The following is an 11,031-nucleotide window of genomic DNA, read 5'->3' on the forward strand; positions in this document are numbered from 1 at the left end:
CTTCAGACTCAACTGTAATTCAGTATTGTAGAAACAGACACAGAGACTCATGTTAGATAAAATACCATCTTCTTGATTCCAGTTTTTCATGTTTATTTTACATATTCAGAGAGTAAAGGGGCAGTGGGGAGGATAGAAATGAAGCGTTGCTGGAGGGTTTAGAAGTAGTTGACGACCCTGCGGATGGACTGGATGTTGGGGTTCTGCGCCTGCCACTCATTATGGCTGCAGTAGTTTCCTCTCTCCACAATGTACATGCGACCACGGAAGTTTGGCTCTTCATACATCACCCAACTACACAGGAGAAACGCAGAGAATTACATAGTGAATAATCAAGGGACATATAAAAATGTAGATATATACATATAGCCAGGAATACATATATACATATATATATATATATATATATATATATATATATACTGTATATATCTCAATTTAAATGAAAACGCAGTGTAAGTACTTTACACTGCTCTTATATATGAAAATTAGTCATATATTTTTCATTATATTTATTTAAAGGTTAGAACAGGCACTTTCAAACTAGGGTCTGCAGAACATTTGAGAGAAAATTTTATTTTTATAAAACAAAAATTAAAATCTGCATTTATATTGTGATTTAGTAATTATTATTATTATTATTATTTATTTTTGTAACACACAAGTTTAATAAAAAAAATATTTTTAAAGTTAATATTGTCCAGATAATATTTTAATAATTTGTTTTGGCTTTGGCACAATGACAAAATAAAAGCCCATTATTTCATTTTGGAAATAACAAGTTGCCTTTACTCGTAGAATTTCCAATGATCTTTCATTCATTTCTGTTCAAAACACAATTACAGATATATTTAATTAAATTTGTACTTGTTGGAATTCCAAATGCACATATCAGCTGTGCACTTCTTACTAGTAAAAATTAATATTTTTTTATATCATTAATAACATTATTACTAGTACAAATATCCATTCCATATATATATATATATATATATATATATATATAATTACAAATAGTGAAAATGCTCATTTTTCATCTCTGTAAAAATATTTCAACATGTTAAATTTCAGATTTCTGATCTCTGGAAATGGATTTTGGATATCAATAAATTGGAGAGTAATTAAAGATATCGCAAAAGGCTTTTTTACTAGTTAAAATCACATTACAGATATCTGACATTAACATTGCCTCTACTACAAACCAAATTATTGGTTTACAAAAATGAGCATTTTTACTAGTTGTAATTAAATTTTGATATTAAAAATTGACATTTGCACAAGTAGTAACCATGCAGTTATCGATATCAAAAATTGTCATTTTACTGGAAAGAAGTGCTTTGCTGATATGTGAAATTGGAAATTTACTAGTAACAAAACTAATTATAGATATCTGTAATTGTGTTTTGAATAGAAGTTAATGACAGATCAATAATTGTTGATATCAGGAATGGACATTTGCACTAGTAAAAGTGTAATTATTGATATCAAAAATTTTACTAGTAAGAAATAGAAGTGCATTGCTGATATGAAAATTGGAATTTTACTAGTAAGAAACTAATTATAGATATCTGTAATTGCATTTTTAACAGGAGTGGATGACTGATCATTGTGAAATTCTACTAAAGAAATTGCAGTTACAGATATGAAAAAAAATTTTACTAGTTGAAATCAAGAATGAACATTTTTACTTGTGCAAATGTAATTACTGATATCACAAATCAGCATTTTCACTAGTAATAATTCCATTCCTGTTATCAAAAATGTAATGGTTAATATCAACAATTTATATAATTCATGCAAATGATTACAATTAAATTCGGCTTGCCATACACAAGTTAAAACAATACTTGAACTTTAGGGAGGTATTTCCAAGTAATAATGTAGAAATCATGTGTTATATCTCAAAACACAAGAGTATATTAACAATATGATGTGCATGCATATGCCAACACCAGAATGTCAATTTATCTCTAGACAAAAATAAAAAGCTGAAAGGTTTGTCTGTGTAACTTACGCTCCATCACCGAAGACTCTGACAGAGTTGACACAGTTTGGGTTGAATCCGCGGCTCTGCAGGAATGGACAGTCGTCGCACAGCTCCATACACTGACCGGTGTAGTTACAACCCTCGAACAACTCCATCCTGTAGTGCTCACCGTGCTGCACACACACACACACACACACCACACAGTCACATACACACATTATGAGAATCAGTGCGGTTACACTTTCTCTAGAGCAAGGGCTTAGCCAGGAATTTGCTTTTTGGTGGGCCTCAATAAAAATGGATGGGCCAAAATTTTCTCTCCCCAAATTTTCCATAGCAACAGAAAGGTGGTGCATTCAAACAGTTCTTTCACACTATCAGAAAGGAGAATTTAATCCCAGTTGCCTCCGCGTCTGAGACCATCAATCCGCGCATCTTATCATGTGGCTTGTTGAGCTTGTTGCCACGGAGACATAGCGCATGTGGAGGCTTCATGCCATCCACCGTGGCAACCACGCTCAACTCACCACATGCCCCACTGAGAACAAACCACATCATAGCAATCATGAGGAGGTTACTAGGGAGGGTGACTCTACCCTCCCTAGCAACTGGGCCAGTTTGGTTGCTTAGGAGACCTGGCTGGAGTCACTCAGCATGCCCTGGGATTTGAACTAGCGAACTAGCGAACTCCAGGGGTGGTAGCCAGCGTCTTTTACCACTGAGCCACCCAGGCCCCTATTTAAGCATTTCTTAAAACTATTTTATAAATACATATTTGAAGTCAAAAAATAATCTCTAATATTCTGGGTGGGCCTGGGTCTAATTTGGGTGGACCCAGGCTCACCCCGGCCCACCCTTGGATACACTACTGATCTAGGGTCTGCAAAACATGACAATCTACTGTCTGTCATTAAAAGTGTCTCAATTCACACGTGTCCGTTGATGCGAGGCTGTCAACACTGAACGTAACAAAGTCAACATTGGGGTTTTCAAACTGGGGTTATGTGCTTCCCTCATCTTATCTGGGGGTCCAAGGCATCGAAAAGTTTTTTACTTATTAATATTATTATAATGTTATAGTTGCTAAAACTGCATAAAGCATATATTTGGTTAGAAACAGATTATTTATTTTTTTTAATTTGTAGATCAGAGACCAGAAACATCACAAGCTGGCTTTGGTGTAAAGGTTAAAAGTTATTTAAAGTTATTTAAATTTATTTGACATTTTATTGATATTCGCTAAATAACATATTTTTTATTTCAGACGGACGGATTAATAAACTGTAGTTTCCTATATGACGACGGATGAACCGGAAGTAATATCAAGTGCGACTTTTAGCATCTCTCAGACTGATTTTTCGGAATGACAAAAGTTAAAACGTTTTACACTAAATTACATTTAAAATGTGAAATAGCTATTTATTTATTTGCTGGTCTTAGCTGGTTTAACTGGTCTTCCTGCTTGACCAGACGTCAAGTTCTCAAAACCCTTCTAAAACCATCAAAACAGACCATCCTGACCAGACTGGGAGACCAGCTTTCCACCTTACACTTTTTTAAGCTGTAAAGTTAGTTCACACTTGATCTCACAACAGTTTGTTCCTCACCATCCTGATGGTTTTGCAGGAGCCCATGTGATCATTATGGGAGTTCCAGCGTTGAAACTCGGGGTATTCTCCACGCTCCAGGATGTACTGCTGACCCTTGAAGTCCGGGTGGTCGTAGCAGATCCAGGCGCCGCTCTCCACACGGATGGAGTTCACTCTGTTCATGAAGCCACGGTCCTGGAAGTTATCGCAGTCACCGTACACCTCCAGCCTTCTGCCGGTGAAGCAGCGGCCCTCGTAAAACACTATCTGAGGAGACCGTTAGAACACGGACACATGGGCGAAAGGAAGGAGTTTTAGGGTTCGGTGGATAGTTGTGGAGGTCAACAATAGATTGTTTCGATTGAAAATGAACAGGAAGGCCTGACCGAATCTAGTTGTGAAGGCAAAACGACATCATTAGGCTGAAATTAAGTATTTTTAGACACTGCAAATACAAACGTTGTCAAGTAAGCATACTGAAGTAGAACATTAATGCCGTAGTGCCCCTAGTGAACTAATCAAAAGGCGACAGTGGAAAAGAAAAACGCTGTTCAAGACTCCCCCCCAACAAAATGGGAGGAACGATGAACAATCGTTTTGAGAGTCCAGAACCTTCATATTAAGGGCCGAACCATGCAAAATAGCAATAATGTCCCAAGAAAAATGGACTGAAGATTCGATTCGATTCCTGGAATGAACTGTGCGAAACTAACGTCAAACTCTTCACTAACGAAAAGCACAAATGGAAAAATTGGACTACATGGCCATAAAATGGGGGCAAATCTAGGCCTGCATTTTCACAAAGCCTAAGCAAAAAAAATTAATAAATTAAAACTTCACAGAAAAGCTTTAAATGTAGGATGTAATAGATTACCTGGAATTTATAATGCTGCAAAACTACTGATTAAGTTTCATCACTATACGGACTTGCAAAAATGATGATGGTTTTCAAACAGGTTTCTCTGTTTAGGCAAACACCTATAGTCCCGCCCCAAACTCATGCCATTGGTTGAGATGTCGGGCTGGTCGGTAAGATCAAATAATCAGAGAAATGTTTTGAAAGTGTCAGTGTTTACACTTTTTGGGAAATCAACCAAAAAATGGCTTACTTATATCTGACCGAAAAATTCAACACTTCATCTTGAAGTTGGATGTCAAATCTCAGCCTAGTCTTAGACTAAACTGCATTAAGAGTACTGGTTTAAGCCTAAATCCACCTATGAAATCCAGCTCTACATTGACCTTTGACTTTGGTTGAAGCCCACCATTACTGAAATGTGCTGCATGTGGTCGTGACCAATCCCACTCTTACCTTTCCAGAATATTGCGACATTTTCCACTGGATACTGTCCAACCGACCCACATGCAAGAAAGTGTGACAGTTAAAAATTTGGACACCCCAATATATACAACCAGTCGTGAGCGGCGTGGTATCGCGAGATCTGCCCAACAAAGAGCCAACAATGGAGGGCTTAAGACTTCTGCTTATTGGACACTTTCCGTTCTCTCCCGTCAGTGCTGATTAGGGGCTTTGAGTCGCGGGGCTTCAGTCAACAGCACAATAGATTCTGCTTTGCTTGACTTTGTGGGGCCATTTTTGTGAATACTACGCTTCTGTTTAACATGTTCAATGAGAGAGAGAAAAATATTCTTGTGTCTGTGTGTTTTTCCATTCTTCTAAACCAGATGAATGTCTTTTAAAAGTGTGAGGAAAATGAAATGATTCTTTGCAGTCCATGTCTAATGGATTTGCACTTTCACATTTGATAAAAAACGTTGACATTTGACATTCATACAGAACATAAATCATGCATTATATAGACTTCAAAATGCCTTCACTATTGTAAAAATCAGCCCCCTTTTGTAAGGCATAAACTTGCATTGTTTAATCTTACGGTTAACAAATAAAAGAAAAGAAACTACGATACCTCCGCAACGGAGGTGTTTTTGACCACAGGATGCTTTTACATTATTAGATATAAATATTATAGTTAATGAAACACTGGCTCTGCTGTCATGAATGTCAGGTTCATTAATATACATTTGTATAATATTCGTTTTTTAATCGGATCTCCCTGTCCCGTCTATTTTAACATAATCATGTTATGAATCACATTAATAATCTGATTATACATTTATAAATCAAGTGGACTCATTTACGGTATCATGAGAAGTACAATATGTAAAAAATGCATAAAATCCTCTTATTAAGGTAAAATGGTTACGAAAATAATATCCAAGTGTCTTTAGAAGAGAGAATGTTAAAAAAACAATTTTTATACAGTGGTGTGAAAAAGTGTTTGCCCCCTTCCTGATTTCTTATTTTTTTCTTATCACACTTAACTGTTTCAGATCATCAAACAAGTTTAAATATTAGTCAAAGATAACACAAGTAAACACAAAATGCAGTTTTTAAATGAAGGTTGTTATTATTAAGGGAAAACAAAATCCAAACCTACATGGCCCTGTGTGAAAAAGTGATTGCCCCCTAAACCTAATAACTGGTTGGGCCACCCTTAGCAGCAACAACTGCAATCAAGCGTTTGCGATAACTTGCAATGAGTCTTTTACAGCGCTGTGGAGGAATTTTAGCTCACTCATCTTTGCAGAATTGTTGTAATTCAGACACATTGGAGGGTTTTCGAGCATGAACTGCCTTTTTAAGGTCATGCCACAGCATCTCAATAGGATTCAGGTCAGGACTTTGACTAGGCCACTCCAAAGTCTTCATTTTGTTTTTCTTCAGCCATTCAGAGGTGGACTTGCTGGTGTGTTTTGGATCATTGTCCTGCTGCAGAACCCAAGTTCGCTTCAGCTTGAGGTCACGAACAGATGGCCGGACATTCTCCTTCAGGATTTTTTGGTAGACAGCAGAATTCATGGTTCCATTTATCACAGCAAGTCTTCCAGGTCCTGAAGCAGCAAAACAGCCCCAGACCATCACACTACCACCACCATATTTTACTGTTGGTATGATGTTCTTTTTCTGAAATGCGGTGTTACTTTTACGCCAGATGTAATGGGACACACACCTTCCAAAAAGTTCAACTTTTGTCTCGTCAGTCCACAGAGTATTTTCCCAAAAGTCTTTGGGATCATCAAGATGTTTTCTGGCAAAAATGAGACGAGCCTTAATGTTCTTTTTGCTCAGCAGTGGTTTTCGTCTTGGAACTCTGCCATGCGGGCCATTTTTGCCCAGTCTCTTTCTTATGGTGGAGACATGAACACTGACCTTAACTGAGGCAAGTGAGGCCTGCAGTTCTTTGGATGTTGTTGTGGGGTCTTTTGTGACCTCTTGGATGAGTCGTCGCTGCGCTCTTGGGGTAATTTTGGTCGGCCGGCCACTCCTGGGAAGGTTCACCACTGTTCCATGTTTTCGCCATTTGTGGATAATGGCTCTCACTGTGGTTCTCTGGAGTCCCAACGCTTTAGAAATGGCTTTATAACCTTTTCCAGACTGATAGATCTCAATTACTTTCTTTCTCATTTGTTCCTGAATTTCTTTGGATCTCGGCATGATGTCTAGCTTTTGAAGATCTTTTGGTCTACTTCACTTTGTCAGGCAGGTCCTATTTAAGTGATTTCTTGATTGAGAACAGGTGTGGCAGTAATCAGGCCTGGGTGTGGCTAGAGAAATTGAACTCAGGTGTGATAAACCACAGTTAAGTTATGTTTTAACAGGTGGGGCAAACACTTTTTCACACAGGGCCATGTAGGTTTGGATTTTGTTTTCCCTTAATAATAACAACCTTCATTTAAAAACTGCATTTTGTGTTTACTTGTGTTATCTTTGACTAATATTTAAACTTGTTTGATGATCTGAAACATTTAAGTGTGACAAACATGCAAAAAAATAAGAAATCAGGAAGGGGGCAAACACTTTTTCACACCACTGTATATCAAGCCTTTTTCTTGAAGTCAAGAATGATTCAAGTCACTATGTTAATTTTAGGTCCATTTAAAAGCATCACGGTAAAATTAATCGAAAATGTTCATTATCTGCATTAAAATGCTCGTTGATTTCTGCAGGACAAATAAAAGCTTCTCAAATACTGTTCATCTAAATGAATAATGCGTGAGTTTATATAAACCCATATGTTGACTTCTGAGTCTGAATATATCCAGAGCTGGGTAGTAACAGATTACATGTACTCTGGATTATGTAATCAGATTACAAAATCAAGTATTTGTATTTAGATTAAATTCCATTTTAAAATACTCATAATCAGATTACAGTTACTTTTTATGTATGACTACATATTTATCAGGCAAAAGCAGTAAATTGCTCAATTTATTGATCCTTCTTCTTTTCAAATATTTAAAATTTGTCGTTATAATTCAACCTACCGCTGATATACGTTCAGTACTTCGCGTGTGTTCAAATGGGGGTGGAATTGCACACAGACCTGATACCAGCCATTATTACACTATAGATCAAGCGGTAATTTACGTATAAATGCCGTACCGATTGCATTAGCGCGGTAAAGTTAGTTTTAGTTTCACAAGTTGCCTTTGTAGTCGGCTTCAAAAACGTACACGAATGCACTTTTGCGACATCTTTTGCAACGTTCATTCACAAATATTACTGGTCTGATCTGTTTCCACACATGGATGGTGTTTTTAAATGCCAAAATTGCTTAAGAACATTTTAAGTACCTTTTTTTTAACTAAGTAAAACGCTTTGTGTGCGAGTAAAACACAAAGAAATCATAGATAATTTAATCCACTGAGTACTTTCTTTTCAATGCATTAAAGCAACATTGTGTCAAAACGGTACAAGTTTACACTACTCAAATACATGTGACATCAAATAAACAAGAATTAGGTCGGAATTAATCCAAAAGATTATATGACTGACTACAATTTTAATAAGTACCAGATTACAATTCAGAAGTAATCTACCCAGCACATTCCTATGAAAGTCTGATTCATCAATGGTAATTTTACTAATAAGTTTAAAGAGTATTATTCTGTAATAAAGGGCATACCTTCAGGTCTATGCATGAAAAGTCATATGCAATTTCTTAATGTTTGTAAAGCTGAAGTGCTACCTTTTATAAATGGTTTGGATAGTAGTTGATAGTAGATAATTGTACAATAAACATATTAGAGAATGTCTTTATAGAAAAAGGTCTACTAAACCTCGAGGAAAATCATTTTGGAAGTCCCGCTTCCCAAGACATTGCATGGAAAAAAACGTCACTTCCTTTTCATTTCTGCATTTCTTTTTTGTGATTAACATTTTATTGATTCATACATCAAACCAAGAAAAGCAAAACATATATACACAGAATTAATATTTAACCACTATTGCTCCTCCCCCTCCCAATCCCCAACCCCACCCTGACTCTCAACAAACATTCCTGTGGTCACATATGACATACACACACACACACAAAATTAAATATATATATAATAATCACACGCATTAACAACTACACCTCTCTCTCCACTGCCCCTCCCTGAGAGCCCTTCAAAAATGCCAAATATTTGCCCCATTTCCCCACAAACGAGTCCAGATTCCCCAGGCTTCTATATAACCCTTCTTCACCCTCCCCATCTCCGAACACCACTCCTGAAATAGGGGCGCTCCAGCTGACTTTCATCCCCTTAAAACCATTTGTCTGGTGATCATGATACAAGGACCCAATTTTTTATGTGCTTATTCTCTATATTGATGACCGCCCCATCTCCTAAAATACACAGTGTGGGGCAAAATGAAATTTGAGTGCCCAATACATCACACATAAAACTGAACCCTCAACCAAAATTCTTGGATCTTAACACACCCCCAAAAAACATGGGTTGTGTCACCATCTTCTGATTGGCATCACCAGCAGGTGGGTGTGTCTTAAGACCAAGCCTATACAATCTAGAGGGGGTCCAATAGAATCTATGTAAAATCTTAAATTGCATAAGGCGCACCCTTGCATCTCTAGATGCAGATTTGACATATTTTAGAATCCTAGCCCACACTTGCTCCTCCAATACCAAGTTTAATACTTTCTCCCATAATCTCTTGATAGAAGTTAAAACTCCATCCCCCAGACTCTGAATTAGCAGGGAGTAATACACTGATGCCTCATGACCTTTTCCAAAAGCAGTAATCACCTCTCCCAGAGTATCTGCCGCTTTAAGGGGGGGGGGGGGGGGTGCTACTCCCAAAAATAGTACAGAGCAGGTGGCGCAGCTGTAAATACCTATAGAACTGAGATCTGGGAATCTCAAAGTGTTGAACCAAATTTTCAAAAGATCTAAACCCTCCACTCTCATATCCGTCACCGAGTGTATATAGGTTAACCTCCCTCACAATCCACTCTGACCAGCAGAACTTATTAATACATAATTTAGGGTTCGGCCATATGCTTGAGGCAACATTTAAATAAGTGTCCGAATTAAACACTCTGGACACTTTTGTCCATACCACGTGCAAATGTGAGATAACGGGGTGTAACTTAACTTCTCCATTTAGTTTAATAGAAAGGCTAAGTAATGGCAAAATAGTGGCAAGAACTTCCTGTTCAATACAAAACCAGGGAGGGGCTCTCTCTAGTGGAAGCGACCAATGAGACAAATGTCTGAGACTGAATGCATAATAATAAAACAACATCTTGGGAAGGTCTAGCCCACCTTTGTCAATCAGCCTATGTAATTTATTGAAATGTAATCTGGGACTTCACTATGCTATCAAATTGCTTGACATGCAGAGAGTGTTTTCTGGTTGGCTAAAATAACATGGGCCACTCTTCTTTTTTTATTTTGTTGCTGTTTTAGGAATCTAGCGGTAAATTTGGTGTAGAAGGAGTGGGCGGAGACTAGAGCAATCAACCAATGAAAGAATGATCGTGGCTGTGTTCGAATCCTAAAGCCTCATTGCCCTGTCAATCAATGACTCCACAACCCTGAACTCACCTGCCTGTAATACACAACTAAACTCAAAGACCTTTAGATTAGTTGTTCAACTCTGCAGAACACTCTCCACTTGGATTTTCAGTGAGGCACCTTAATGTTTGTCTAATGATTTAGAAATTTAAGTGAGCTTTAAAACTAACTAGGGAAACATTTAATTCCTTCAGTATTTATTTTTAAGTAGAAATGAAATTCATTGAAAAAAATAAATACCATTGATGAATGATTTTACTTATCTTCTTGTCAACTGCTTCATTAGATGCAGATGAAGACATTCAAGCTGGTCATGAGCTGGTCCAAACTGGTCCTTAGTTGGTCCAAGTTGGTCATGAGCTGGTGCAAACTTGTCCTTAGTTGGTCATGAGTTGGTCCAAGCTGGTCCTTAGTTGGTCATGAGCTGGTCCAAGTTGGTCATGAGCTGGTCCTTAGTTGGTCCAAGTTGGTCATGAGCTGGTCCAAGCTGGTCATGAGCTGGTCCAAGCTGGTTCTTAGTTGGTCATGAGGTGTTCCAAGTTGGTCATGAGCTGGTCCTTAGTTGGTCCAAGT

General features: G+C 37.5%; 1 protein-coding gene across 1 annotated transcript; it reads right to left on the bottom strand.

Moving 5' to 3' along the window:
• Window positions 1–52: 52 nt before the first annotated feature.
• Window positions 53–4,995, bottom strand: LOC127434630 (gamma-crystallin N-B-like). Its single transcript, XM_051687502.1, has 4 exons — window positions 4,889–4,995; window positions 3,595–3,843; window positions 2,015–2,160; window positions 53–294 (listed from the first exon to the last, which is right to left on the bottom strand). The coding sequence occupies exons 1-4, from the start codon at window positions 4,907–4,909 to the stop codon at window positions 159–161; spliced, it is 552 nt and encodes a 183-aa protein (XP_051543462.1). The 5' UTR covers window positions 4,910–4,995; the 3' UTR covers window positions 53–158.
• Window positions 4,996–11,031: the final 6,036 nt, after the last annotated feature.

The sequence above is a fragment of the Myxocyprinus asiaticus genome, chromosome 44 (assembly GCF_019703515.2).
Source record: "Myxocyprinus asiaticus isolate MX2 ecotype Aquarium Trade chromosome 44, UBuf_Myxa_2, whole genome shotgun sequence".
In the NCBI taxonomy this organism is placed as follows: domain Eukaryota; kingdom Metazoa; phylum Chordata; class Actinopteri; order Cypriniformes; family Catostomidae; genus Myxocyprinus; species Myxocyprinus asiaticus.